Source organism: Callorhinus ursinus, unplaced genomic scaffold (genome assembly GCF_003265705.2).
Source record: "Callorhinus ursinus isolate GAN/ISIS: 27379988/994484 unplaced genomic scaffold, GSC_fseal_2.0 scaffold38, whole genome shotgun sequence".
Taxonomy (NCBI): domain Eukaryota; kingdom Metazoa; phylum Chordata; class Mammalia; order Carnivora; family Otariidae; genus Callorhinus; species Callorhinus ursinus.
Window position 1 is genome coordinate 12,095,909 of NW_027397100.1, and position 12,439 is coordinate 12,108,347.

General features: G+C 57.4%; 2 protein-coding genes across 4 annotated transcripts in view; one reads left to right on the forward strand and one right to left on the reverse strand.

Moving 5' to 3' along the window:
• The window catches only part of NECAB3 (N-terminal EF-hand calcium binding protein 3), a 16,517-nt gene extending 8,726 nt beyond the window's left edge, over positions 1-7,791 (forward strand). For all 3 annotated transcript variants that reach the window (XM_073880542.1, XM_025876225.2, XM_073880543.1), the window contains 8 exons: positions 4,536-4,672; positions 4,935-5,059; positions 5,199-5,278; positions 5,380-5,433; positions 5,956-6,068; positions 6,236-6,313; positions 6,786-6,877; positions 6,966-7,791. In XM_073880542.1, coding sequence (XP_073736643.1) covers positions 4,536-4,672; positions 4,935-5,059; positions 5,199-5,278; positions 5,380-5,433; positions 5,956-6,068; positions 6,236-6,313; positions 6,786-6,877; positions 6,966-6,994 — 708 coding nt within the window. In that variant the 3' untranslated portion in view covers positions 6,995-7,791. The remainder of the gene's footprint in view (positions 1-4,535; positions 4,673-4,934; positions 5,060-5,198; positions 5,279-5,379; positions 5,434-5,955; positions 6,069-6,235; positions 6,314-6,785; positions 6,878-6,965) is intronic.
• On the reverse strand, positions 1,682-3,017 carry CUNH20orf144 (chromosome unknown C20orf144 homolog). The gene is made up of 2 exons (XM_025876763.2): positions 2,811-3,017; positions 1,682-2,161 (listed from the first exon to the last, which is right to left on the reverse strand). Exons 1-2 carry the CDS (start codon positions 2,937-2,939, stop codon positions 1,736-1,738), a joined length of 555 nt encoding a protein of 184 aa, XP_025732548.1. The 5' UTR covers positions 2,940-3,017; the 3' UTR covers positions 1,682-1,735.
• Positions 7,792-12,439: the final 4,648 nt, after the last annotated feature.

Below are 12,439 nucleotides of genomic sequence, written 5' to 3' on the forward strand. Positions count from 1 at the left end.
TTTTTTTTTTTTTTTAAGATTTTTAAAAAATTTATTTCTCTGACAGAGAGAGACACAGCGAGAGAGGGAACACAAGCAGGGGGTGTGGAGAGGGAGCAGGCTTCCCGTGGAACAGGGAGCCCGATGCGGGGCTCAATCCCAGGACCCTGGGATCATGACCTGAGCTGAAGGCAGACGCTTAATGACTGAGCCACCCAGGCGTCCCAAGGATCTTGTATGTCTTATGGATACCAAGGGCAAAGATGAAATCAGGTTTTGGGAACAGACTGGAAGTTGGGCCTAACTCCAGGATGTGTACTGTCTGCATTATTTTTTTTATTCTTCCAAAGACCGGCTTAAGCCCATGCATGTTTATGTAGCAGTCTCTCACAGCTCCTGAATTACAGTCCCAGGGAAGAGGCTGGTAAGACCAGCCTCGGCCAATCACGTATGGCCAGGATGTGTGGCCACATTGGAGAACATGGTTACCATGATTGTGACCACATGGGTGGTAGGAAAAGGTTTGTTCTTACAAGCATTTGGAGAGATGCTATGGGTCATGCAACCTCCAGCCTGATGCAGGGGGATATGGAAGGGATATCGATTGTGTTGACACTAACGAAAGTGCATCTTCAGCAGAAGCTGGGCCTATGTCTTTAATAAGCTGGGACCTTCACCCCTGCTGCATCTGCCCCCTTTGGGACTTTCTGAGGCGGTCACAAGTAGAAGGTTGGCTACAGTTTCGGTAGAGTTGGGGCAGCACTCAGGTCTGGAGCTGGGTTTGGGACCCAGGAGAATGAGAACAAGCAGCTGGATCCTTCTCACAGAAAGCATGCCGGCCCCTCCTGGGTGAGTGAGGGAGGTGAACCTTGCATTGGAGAGCACAGTGGTAATATGGCTAGAGCAGGGTTGAGGATAGGAGTCACTCAGAAGCCCTAGAAGGAGAGACTGAGGCTGGGGGCTGGGCCTGCACATGACAACAGTAAGTTTGGGCATTTCCCTGTGGGCCACGGAGAACCGGTGGGGGCTTATGAGGAGAGTGAACTGTCCTACAGCTGGCTAAGTGGTTTGGAAGAAGTCTCTGGCTGCAGTGTGGGCAAAGGGATGGCACAGGGTAGGTTGGGAGACAAGTGACTGAGGTGACTTGGGGGTTACCAAGCGCATTGGGGCAGGAGTGAGGGATCAGAGGCCCACAGAGCCCAGCCTCTCCACCTGGGTGCTCTCACGGGCAGACTGTGAGTCCCAGGCCCCAGCCCTGCTGATCGTGGGGCCTTCTCAGTTCTTTCCAGGGTGGTGGCTGTTTGCCTGGAACCCTCCCCGTGTCTAAGGACTTGTGAATGTTGGGGACATTTGGAGATATTAGACTTCTGTGGGAAGCAGGCCCCTCCTCCTAGCTTGGCCAAGCTGGGGTTTGCCCAAACTCACCTCCCTTGGGCCTGCAGACCTTGAAGGTTCTGACCAGGGCCTGGAGTTGCTGGGAGGAGGAAAATAGCTTCCCTCCACTGTGGCTGGGTGCCCCTCCCCAGCTCGCGGTGGGGGTTCTGTCGCTTCGGTCACAAGGTGAAGGCACCAACAGTTTTGGCTCCAGGCCGTGGCCGTTGCTCTGCCATCAATACTCCCATTTCATCCGTGTCTCGCTCTGGGCCTCAGTTTCCCCCACCCAGCTCCGTGTTGCGCCGCCTCGGACAGAGCTAGCGGGCGCCAGGGTTGCTATGCGCTCTTTATTGGGCCGGGGGCCGCGGACCGGGCCGGGCGCTCAGGGCCGCGGGCGAGGGCAGCGGCGCCGCTTCCGCGGCTGCTCCTCGGCTGGGTCGGCATCGCGGTCCACCTCGCTCTCGGTCAGCAGGCGCGCATACAGCCGCTGCCAGCCCGGCGCCACCGTGGCTCCGCCCCCCGCTCCGGCCCCGCCCCCGGGCGCGCCCGCCGCGCAGCGCCCCTCCTCCTGCAGCCGCGCGTCCAGCAGCAGCAGCAGGACCAAGATCTTCTTCATCTCGCGCGCGCGTACGCCCTCGCGCCGATCAGCGCCGTCGCCCGCTCCTCGCAGCATGGGCGCCGCCGCCGGGGAGCCCACCGGGCCGCCCGTCGCGTCCTCGCCTGGTCGCCCAGGCCGCGCGCTGGGGCCCGCCGCCACCTCGGCTAGCTGCTGCCGCTTGTCCAAGGGGAAAAGCAGCACGATCTTGGCCTGGGGGAAGAGCGCCCCGCGTCTTCTTGCTGAGGATCCTTACCCACCAGGTCCTGTCTCCTGGGACTCTGTTCCCTTTACGTTTCCAGGGGGCGGGAGTGGGTCTCCCCCTGCCCCATCGCCCAGGACCCCTGCCTTCCCTCTGGATACCCTTACCCACCCGAGGTTGACCTCCCGAGACCTTGCACCGTCGACGTATATGGGATTCTTTGCCTGCCCTCCTAGCGTTGGTGCTGGGACTCTAACCCACCCCAGAAGAATAGCACATTTTGTGGCTAGAAGCTGGAAAGGGGGCATAAGAGAACACCCTGTGCCCATAGCCTCTGTGGTTCCAACTAGGGCTGATTCTCATTGCTGAGCCTTCTACCCGTCTGTTACGAGTTGGGAGAATCCCTTCCTGCCCACCCTCCTGGACTCCCAAGTCTCCTGGTTTCTCCTGGTTTCTTGAATCCCTGCCCTCCCTTCTGGGCTGTTAAGACCCAACCACATCCACGTAGATTCCTGGGACCCTCATCCTCAGGAGGGGTTATCCAAGCCTTTCTATGGCCCTTGGACTTATGCCCACAAGGCCTAGACTCCCAGCATTCCCTCTTGCCCACCTGTTCAAGTACCCCTGGCTCCCACCTACCCCCCGCACCCTGGCACTCACGCTTGGCTTCTTCCGCTTGAGGTGGCTGAAGAACTGCTGTTTCCGCCCAGCCTTGTCCATATCGGGCGGCTTCTCCTTGCAGGCCTGCTTGGGCACTTTGGTCCTCTTGTGAGAACTGTTGTTTCCCATGGCAGGGCTGGTCACCACTGGGGGCCACAGCCCATGCTGCCTCTGCCCTGCCTTCTGGCTGGGCGGGGCGGGGGGGGTGCCCCTGCCCCTGCTCTGTCCCGTGGAGGCCACATTGTGACCTCATGGGTAAACCTCACCAGCTCCAGACTCAAAAGCTCCTCCTCCCAGAACCCACAGGCACATCTTGGCTCGGTTTATTCTGTGATTTGTGGCTTTGGTTTCTCAACTATAAAACTGGGCTAATAATCACGAATGAGGCAATGCTCGTAAGGTGCTTAGTGTTGAGTAGGGAGGAATTTTTGTGGTCTGGGTTTGAATTCTGACTCTGCCACTAACAGTTGAGTGATCTTGGCCAAGGTAATCAACTGCTCTAGGCCTCAGTCTTCTCACCTGCAAAATGGGGCCAATTATGGTTCCTGTAAATTGCTATGAGGATTAAATGAAATTCTCCTTTGAACATGGCCTGGCAAAGAGGGGGTACTGTTATGTTAGCCAGGTTTTTTGGTTGCAAGTAACGGAGACTGATCATCTTAAGTGCTCAAAAGGAAATTTATTGGAAGGATTTCAGGGAGCTCAGAGCATGGCCAGGAAGTCTGGAGACCAGGCTTGGAGAGACAGGACAGAGGCCATCAGCTCAAGAGTGAGGACTCAGCCCCCATTCTGTTCCCGCCTCCCAGCTCATAAGCCTGGCCCAGCAGGGCTCATTTGATGGCTGAGCTGAGGCAGGTCATGGACAGGAGATGAAGCCCCCTATGGATGGTGCCTCTGGAGCCCCTCGTGGAGGGTGGACAAGCCCCTGGCTGGACCATGGGTCCTCAGGACTCCCATCCTGCTCTGTGTCCTGTGTAGGAATTAACTCATTGAAGTTTTTCAACAGCTCAGTGAGATGGCTGCTGTCATCCCTGTTTTCTGGGTGAGGAAACTGAGGCACAAGGAGGCGAAGGTAGTTGGAGAGTCTCTGAGCATCCCACATGAGGAGCATAGGGCCTGGCATATGTCAGCCTTGTCTTTCTGCCCACGATGGGAGGGGCTGAGTGGCGGCTAGTGATGTAGGGATCAGTGCTGGTGTGTGTGTAAGGACAGGGACCTGGCTGGCTGGCTTGTATCTGCAGCTCCTAGGAGAAGGTAAAAGTTTGTTGCATGGATGAGTGAATGAATGAATGCATGCATAATTATGAGTTTAGGGCCAGCTGGTGAGTATGGGGCCACATCACACCATCATTTTGCCTCGTGTCAAAACTGGCCTTTGGATGCCCTGTGACCTGCCCTACCCCTCACCTGCCTACCTGTACGTGGGGCCACACTGGCTGAAGGTGGCGTCCCAACAGGGAAGGGGCCTTGGGGCCCAGAAAACGGCAGATGCCTCCCTGTTAAGTTGGCCTCACACCTCCCAGGAAGGAAAGCCAGGCAGACGAGGAGGGTCCAGGCCTGGCTCCCAGTCCCAACACTGTTCTGCTCCTGTTGCATGCTCTCTGCTCTTCATGCTGTCTCCGTTGCTTTGATGGGCAAGGGGTAGGGGGGCAGGGCAGTGGCTCCCCGTTCAGAAATAATAGGCTTGAGACCAGGAAATGTTGACCATGTCCCCTCTGCCCCCAGGAGTATGAGCGGGCCTCCAAGGTGGACCAGTTTGTGACGCGCTTCCTCCTGCGGGAGACGGTGAGCCAGCTACAAGCCCTGCAGAGCTCGTTGGAAGGGGCATCAGATACCCTGGAGGCCCAGGCCCGGGGCCCACGGTATGTGAGGTGCCCCGCTGGTCGCCGTCGCCACATTCCAGGGCCCTCGGCTTCCATCACATTCCGTAGCTCCAGTATCCCAGAGCTCACATTCTTGTTGGCAGGGAGGCCAAGAAGGGGTGAGAGGGGGTGGCTGGCTTTGAGGCTGGGTCTCAATGTCCCCGGAAGCCTGTTTTGCCCCACCCAGGCCTGGCCCTGTTCTGGGGCCCCAGTCCTTGGCCTGTGGGTCTGGGAGCAGCCGGTCGACCTTCCACTTCCCTAGGTCAGACGAAGACAGTGTGGGGGTGCAGAGCAGGCCCCACGGCAGTCGGCGGGTAGGGCGCAGGGCCCTGCGGAGCATCGGTCGGTCACCCACCTGGTCTCCTGGCTCCTCCGCCTCAGACACAGGTGGGCCTGTGGCAGCGTGGGAGGTCTGGCTGAGGAGGGTGCTGGGCGGGCGCAGTGCCCACCCCTCCACTGTCCCTGAGAGGCTTCCCCACGTGCGGGGCCCGTGCCAGACTTCCCCACCGTGGGTCTCCCACCCCAGGGCAGAGCTCGGGAGCCGAGATGCGGTGGCGGCTCCAGGTCAACCGTCTCCAGGAGCTCATTGACCAGCTCGAGTGTAAGGTGAGGGTCATGTGGCCAGTGCCCCAAGGGGGAGGACCTTCCTGGAATCCGTCTGAGCCAGACACGGTGGGGGCCCTGCCCACACTCTGCGTCCCTCACAGGCCCCCAGGCTGGAACCTCTGCACGAAGAGGAGCTTACCAAGGGGCCTGACTCGGTAAGTCCAGGAGAGGGACAGGCAACTGGGCATCGTGCCAGGAGGAGGTGCTCATTAAGTGAGGGGACTCACGGGCCTGCTGCCCACTTGGCCTCTGGGTTATACAGATGCCCTTTTCCCAGGCTGGTCCAGCCCTCGTCCCCCAGGCCTGGCAGCAGGCGCCAGGCCCGGTCCTTGCTGTGGGACCGTGTATAAGTCCCGGCCCCTCTCTGGGCATTAGTCTCCCTCATCTGCATCCCTGAAAGCTGGTCTGGGCAGCATGGTTGGAGGTTGGAGGGAGGAAATGGTGGCATACTGCAGGAGAGAGAGACAGTGGCAGGATAGAGGCAGTGACCTTGGCCGTGGGGAGAGGAGGATGGAGTCAGGGATGCGGGGGGGGGGAGCCGGGTTGGGCAGGAGCTTGATCTCATGGCAGGCCAGCGCTGGTGCAAGTCAGGCAGGGCGGGGTCTTCCTGAAGGCCACATCCCATCCCTCGCTGAGCCCTGCCTTACCCTGGCTGACCAGGTGGCCTCTCTTGCTAGCACATCCTCGTGGCCCAGAGGGAGGTGCAGGTGGCGGAGGAAGCCCTGCAGGATTTCCACCGTGCCCTGTGCTGCTACGTGGACTTCACAGGGGCCCAGAGCCATTGCCTGCAGTGAGTCCCCAGCTGGCTAGTGGGCTGGCCAAGGTCGGGGCGGGGGTGGTGAGTAGGGCAAAGTGCCGGGGGGCTGGGCATCCTGGGCCAGGGCTCCCATTAGACACCCCGGCTGGGTGGGCAGTGGTGGTGGTAGCCTGGGCCTGGCCATCTCTTTGGTCCCACAGTGTGTCTGCCCAGAAGATGCTAGACAATGCCTCTTTCACCCTGTATGAGTTCTGGCAGGATGAGGCCTCCTGGAGAAGGTATGAATGGTGTCTGAAAACTAACGTTTATTGAGTATGGGCCCTGGAGTGAGTCAGGCCGTGGTCCCAATGATCCGCTATCAGACCCTGGCTGTGTGACTTTGGGAGGGTTACTTATCCCCTCCGAGCCCCAGCGGTGTCCTTTCCAAAATGAGAGTGGTAAGAGGTCTACCCTCCTGTGAGCCAAATGAGACAGCAGATGAAGACCTGAACACAGCGCTGGGGGCAGGGTAGAGAGCAGGCACTCGGGGAACTGCGCCACAGCCTGTGCCAGGCACCCATGGGTTACACTTCATGTAATCCTCTGCGTGTCCTGCTACAGTATGCACTCTTGCCCCCAGTTCACAGGGGGAGCTGAGGCTCAGAGCCAGTAGGAGGCAGGACTGGGGAGGGAGTGGGGAGCTCTCAACCAGGTGGTCTTGCCCTCTGGGGGACCAGCTCCAGCCTCAGGTCACTCCATGAACCTCCCCAGGCACCAGCATTCTGCCTGTAGTAAGGCCTTCCAGCGCATCCTCATTGACTACCTTCGGGCTCCGGACACCCTCACCACTGTGTTCTTCCCAGGTATGCTGTGGCCCCCAACCCTCTCTACAGCCATATGGAGTGGCAGTGGGCCCCTGATGCCTTCTGATCCTCAACCTCTGACCCCTAGCCTCCTGGTGGATTATGAATAATAACTGAGCCTGACCTGCATAAGCCAAGGCCCTGGGGCCCTACCTGCCTCATTCTGGAGCTTCTGGACTGGTCAACTCAGCACCAAGACCAAGGACGTGGCCACTCTTAGACCTGGGGCTGGGCTCTCAGAGGTGCCCCCCGCCCCCCCTCCCCCCGACCCAGCCGGTGGAGAGTCCCTCAGCCCAGGGATCAGGGACTGGGCTGCTTGCTTTCTGTTTATCAGTGTATTCTATTTGAATCTTTAGCCTCTGAGGCACTCTGGCCTCTGCCTGGCTCAGGAGGCTTGGATTCTGGTCCCCTTCTGTCCCAGCCTTGTTGTGGGACACAGAGCAGGTCGCTTCCCTCTCTGGGTGGGCCTTGGGCTGTCTGGCTGCCTAGTGGGTACCCTGCTTTCTTCCTGCTGCCTTGGGGCCAGGCTTCTGCTCTTCCTCAACCAGCCGCAGAACCAGGGCTGATGCTCAGGGACACCACCCCCCCACCAAACCTCGACCCCTGAGGCTGGGCCGGATCCGTCTGCAGTGTGGGGTAAGGACCTGGGTGTCCCCATCACCCTCCTGGGCTGGCAGGCTCCCAACTCTTCCAGCACCTTCCGCTGCACCAGAGCCTTCTGCAGGATCCTGGTTGGTTTGCATGTCATTTGCATATCATTTGCATGCTCATGCCCACCCGTACTCAGGGCACTATGGGAAGTCCCAAGGTGACCTTGCCAAGTAGCAATAATTTGGGCCCAGTGTCACCTGCTCCCCCTGAGATACCTCTGAGCCCCAGCCCAGGACCCCAGCCCAAAGGCAATAAAGGAAGTGGTCACCTCTGGTGGTGTGTCCTCTCTCTCCCTCGGCAGGAAGGCCAGGCTTTGGGGTTGGTTTGTATATCACACCAGCCACTCAGGGCTGGCAGCCTTTCTTTAGAAATCAACTGTTTCTCATCTTGGGCTCCCGTTCTCTCCAGACGGTGGGAACTTCACAGCTAACCTGTTTCCTCAACTCAGGGCCCTCTCACCTCCACAAACCCTGGTTCTGGGGTCTTGCCTGGGAAAGTAAGTGAACTGGATCGGGTTTCTGCTCTCAGCTCCCTGAAAACTGGCTGGCTATTCTAGCTTCACCATCACCCTCCTTGCCAACAGGGTGTGATCTGGAGTTGGGGGCACAGAGCCTTCTCAGGGTCCCAGACAGTGTGGCTGGATGCCTGTGAGAAGTCCTGTCCCCTGACAGAACCTTCCTCCCCGAGCCCCTTCCAGACTGGCTTTGTCACCACCCCTGTCACCTGACAGAACCAGGTGCGGAATGGCCAACGTGGTCCATCCAGGCACTGGGGGGACCTACTTTGAGCCATCTGGAGAGAAGGGATTGGGGGGCACAGAGAGAGGTGACTGACCTACATGGCTCTAAAGGGGAGGCACATGGTACCACAAGGGCACGGGATGGCCTCTGACCTGGTCTGGAGGGTGTCGGGGTTGGGAGTTTTTAGGAAGGAAAACACACACTCAGGCTCTGAGCGGAGGAAAGCTTGCCTTGTGGAACTGAAGGAAGCCCGGCAGTGGTTTGAGGCTGGGGCAGGGGGCCAGTGGGCTGAGGCTGGGGCAGGGCAACAGTGGGCGGAGGCGAGGGTGGGGAGGCAGCAGGGCCTCAAATGTGCTTCATCCCGAGGAAGCTGTGGTGGGTTTTAAGCCAGCAGTGAGCGGCCAGTGGGCTAAGTGACAGTTCACCAATGTTCTTGAATGACCTGGTGGTGCCAAGAAAATGACTCAGATGGCACCAGCTCAGGGTGGACGTCCTGGTCTGGGACTCTAGGCAGGGTCTTCCCTGGGGTTTCTCCCTAATGACCCCCACAGGAGTTCAGACTTGGAGGGTCACAGACCTGCTCCCACAGCACAGGGGTCGCTGGAGGTTTGCTGGCCAGCACCGTGCCAGGCTGTGCTCAGGCCACCCCTCTCCCCAGACTCGTGGCAGCTCCTAAAAGGTGCAGCCAGCACAGTGGCACACAGCTCTGGGTGGGCGTGAGGAGGGCTTAGTGTCCTGGATAGAGAAGAAGCCCTCCCAGGAGGAAATAATCCTGCTTTCTGCCCGGTGTTCTGATTGCTTCTGTTGTTTCCTCCATAAATAACAGCGACAGCAAACCCTCAAAACTAAAAACTTCCCATTGCTATCTTTGAACAAAGATGCGGAAATCCCCAGGCTGTCAGCTCTGGAAGGGAGTGCCTCCAGAGCCTTTGTTCCCTGGCCTGCCTCACTGCGGAGTTAACACCTTTTTTGTGTGTGTCCTCCCTCCTTTCCTGAAGCTCGGAGGAGCTGGGGAGGGTACTGCAGGGGGAGGGGAGTGCGGTCAGCGCCGCAAGGGGCCGGGATGTGGCCGCTGGGAGGGTGTCCTGGGCTCGAGCTGTGAAAGCCCAGTCCAGTCGGGGTGTGGACAGCTGAGGGGTGGCTGGGGCGCAGAGGGAGCAGAAGGCGGACCCTGAAGTGTAAGGGATTGGAGGTGAGCCAGGAGGCCGGGCCACAGGGAATTTGTGTGATGTCTTGCAGGTAACGAGGAGCCAGGAAGCTGTCAGGGGAGCGCTGGGGGTAGGGGTGGGGGTGGAGGTGGGGGCTGGACCCCAAACCTGGAGGCTACAACGAGAGCAAAGTTTTCAGCGGGGCTGGGGGGGCACAGAGGTGGTGGCCAGGCCTTTACGTTGTGTTTACTGAACTCCACCTTCATCTCCATCTTGTGTTCACCCTAACCCCCAGCTCGTGGCCACCATCACCTCTGGCCTAGGAGACTGGCAGCCTCTTCACTGGGCTTCCCATCTCTAGTCCACCACCCCCCGCCCAGTCTGTTCCCATAACGGAACAGACAAGGGGCTTTCAAAACACTGCCATGGGGACCACAGGAGTCTGCTAAAACCCTTCAATGGTACCACACTGCCTTCAGCATCAAGATCGAGTTCTTGAATTGGCATTCAAAGCCCTGAGCTATCAGCCCCACTCCTGGTGTGTACAGCCTCCACTCCCTAAAATACACACCAGCTGAGCTGGGCTACGGGCAGCCTCAGTCACTCCCTCCTGGCCTCCCCCATGGCTTCCCCCCCCCCCCCCCGCCACACACCTCCTCAGCCTTGAAGTAGCAGGTCAAAGCCATCAGGTTTAGGTCACCTTTCCAGGCCTCACCCTCCATGCCCTGCTCTTGGTGACTCTTCAGCTCGTTTCAGCAGCCACTGGGCACCTGTTTTGTGGCAGGTGCTGGGGACAGTGAAGTGTCCTGAGCTGGTTAACAGTACCCAGTTCAAGGGCAGGCAGAGTACAGATGCTGGGAGAACTTGTAGTTCCTTCCACCAGCTACCACCCCCTCACCCTCACCCTCACCCACTCCTTGCACCTGCCTCCTCACTTTCCTCCCATCTGTGCCAGTGACTCACCTGCACACATTTAAACCTGTCCCGGGGACTGGCCCAGTGCCAGGCCAGGTGCACACAGTCTAAATGGCTGCCACTGCAGTCTAACTCTTAGAGGGCAACACATACACGAAATCTCCTTAACACAGCCTCTGATGGGTCAAAACAAAGGAACTGGGAATTAGGTGGGCCTTCAGAAAGTTATTCTCTCTATATATGTCCTATATATATATCCCCCGCAACATGGGGCTTGAACTCATAACCCCAAGATCAAGAGTCGCATGCTCTACCAAGTGAGCCAGCCAGGTGCCCCTAGGAAGTTATTCTCAAAACAAATATGTAAGCAGGACACAATGCTTCAGGCAGGATACTGAAACAAAGATGAATCCTCAAGGAAATCACATATTGGCAGAAGCAGCACCAGACTATGAGAACACCTTCCGTTTACAAAGGCTTCCTAAGCGCCAGGCCTTGTGCTGGGACAACTCCCATATGATCACATTTCACCTCACAACAACCTAATGGTGTAGGCATCGTTAGCACTCCCAATTTATGGATGAAGAAACAAGCTCAGCGAGCAAGTACTTTGCTCCAAGTCACACAGCTGACTGATTCCCGGGCACCAACAGCTGCTTGCTATCAAGCATGAACACCACCGAGGGGTATCTCGAGTATCCTCTAGTAATAGAAGCCAGCCCAGGGCTGGAAGACAATAGCAGTTATAACAAAGGAAGAAAGGAGGCCAAACCTTGGGGCTGCAGGATGGCAGCTGGGGCAGCAAGGAAGAGCCATGGGTGTACAGAGGTGGAGGGTGATCTGGAAGGGGCTATACAGGGCCCAGCCACCAGAAGGTGGTGGGGCTTGTCCTCTTTGTTTCTGGAACTCCCCAGGAGGCACCCAGATAATGTTAGCTGAACTTCTGGGGCAGAAAGGCAGCTTCGGAAAAGGTTGGTGCAAGGGGGAGAGGAAAAGTTGCTGGGGTGTGCACCCTGGATAGGAATCTGCTTGCAGGCTGGAGGCACTAGAGGGAGCAAGTCTGGCTCTTTCCACAGGAGGGCGCCCGGCACCAGGCAATGAAGCTGTCCTGGGGCATGGGGGGAGGGGCGGGTGGGTGGTTGTGGGTTCCCCCAACCTCTAGGGAGGGAGGACAGCTGAAGAGGGGGTACACCCAACTCAGGACCCTGAAATTCCAGCAGGAAGAAAGCAGCACAGACAGGCCAGAGGAGTTCAGACCGCTGCGTATGCTCATTTGGAGACTGTGCTGTCATCTCAGGCCAATTATTTCCCTTTATACTGAGAAAACACGTCAGTCGGCTCCTTGACTCCATACTTTTGTAAAATTTGAAAGGGCTCTCCACTTACCTACCTTCCAGAAGGAACAACTCTTCCCTATTTTCCATCTCCTAGTCTAGGCTTCACTCATTTTCAGATGCATCTGCTATGCTGGTCAGTGGTGTACTGAGAATTTCAATGATTGTCCGCTCCAGAATTCGATTTTCAAATCTGCCTGCTTATTTAAACCATCTTTAGAGGTTTCGTAGTTACATTCTGTACCTGATCCTAGTATCTGAAATCCCAGGGGTCTAAATCAATTGTTTGCTGTTCCTGCTGACTCTTGCTCATAGTGGCTCATTTCTTGGGATGTTTAGTAATTTGGGGGGGACACTTTATAATTGACATATCAGTATTTTTGATATTTTGATTTTTCTCTAGAGGATTTGCATGTTTGCTTCTGCCAGACACCAGGAGATACTGCATCCAAGCCTAGAATCATCTTAATTCCTCAGCCCCAGGAGAAGGCAGACATGAGTCTAGTCAGATTCTTGTTCTTCAGAGGGGCAGGGTTTTCTGCTCAGTTCCCTCTGCAGACAGATTTTACCCTGCTTGCCTTTTCGCTCAGGCCAAAGCCAGTGACCTGGCTTCCTGGAAAGGTCCTAGATTTGCTTCTCTATTTTGTAGAGGCTTACACGGCTCCCAGAGGCAGTTAATCCCTCACACTTCAACTTTTTGAAATTTCTCCTGACCCCAGGCAGTACATGTTTCCTCTTTTGTATTCAACCACCTCTGTGGTTTTGGTTTACTGT

What these genes read in the sequence shown, in the direction of transcription:
- CUNH20orf144 (XM_025876763.2), bottom strand. Translation starts at nt 2,939, where the DNA reads ATGGGAAACAACAGTTCTCACAAGAGGACCAAAGTGCCCAAGCAGGCC. An exon ending in TCAAGCGGAAGAAGCCAAGC is followed by an intron (nt 2,162 to 2,810) that starts GTGAGTGCCAGG and finishes CTCTTCCCCCAG; the next exon opens with GCCAAGATCGTGCTGCTTTT.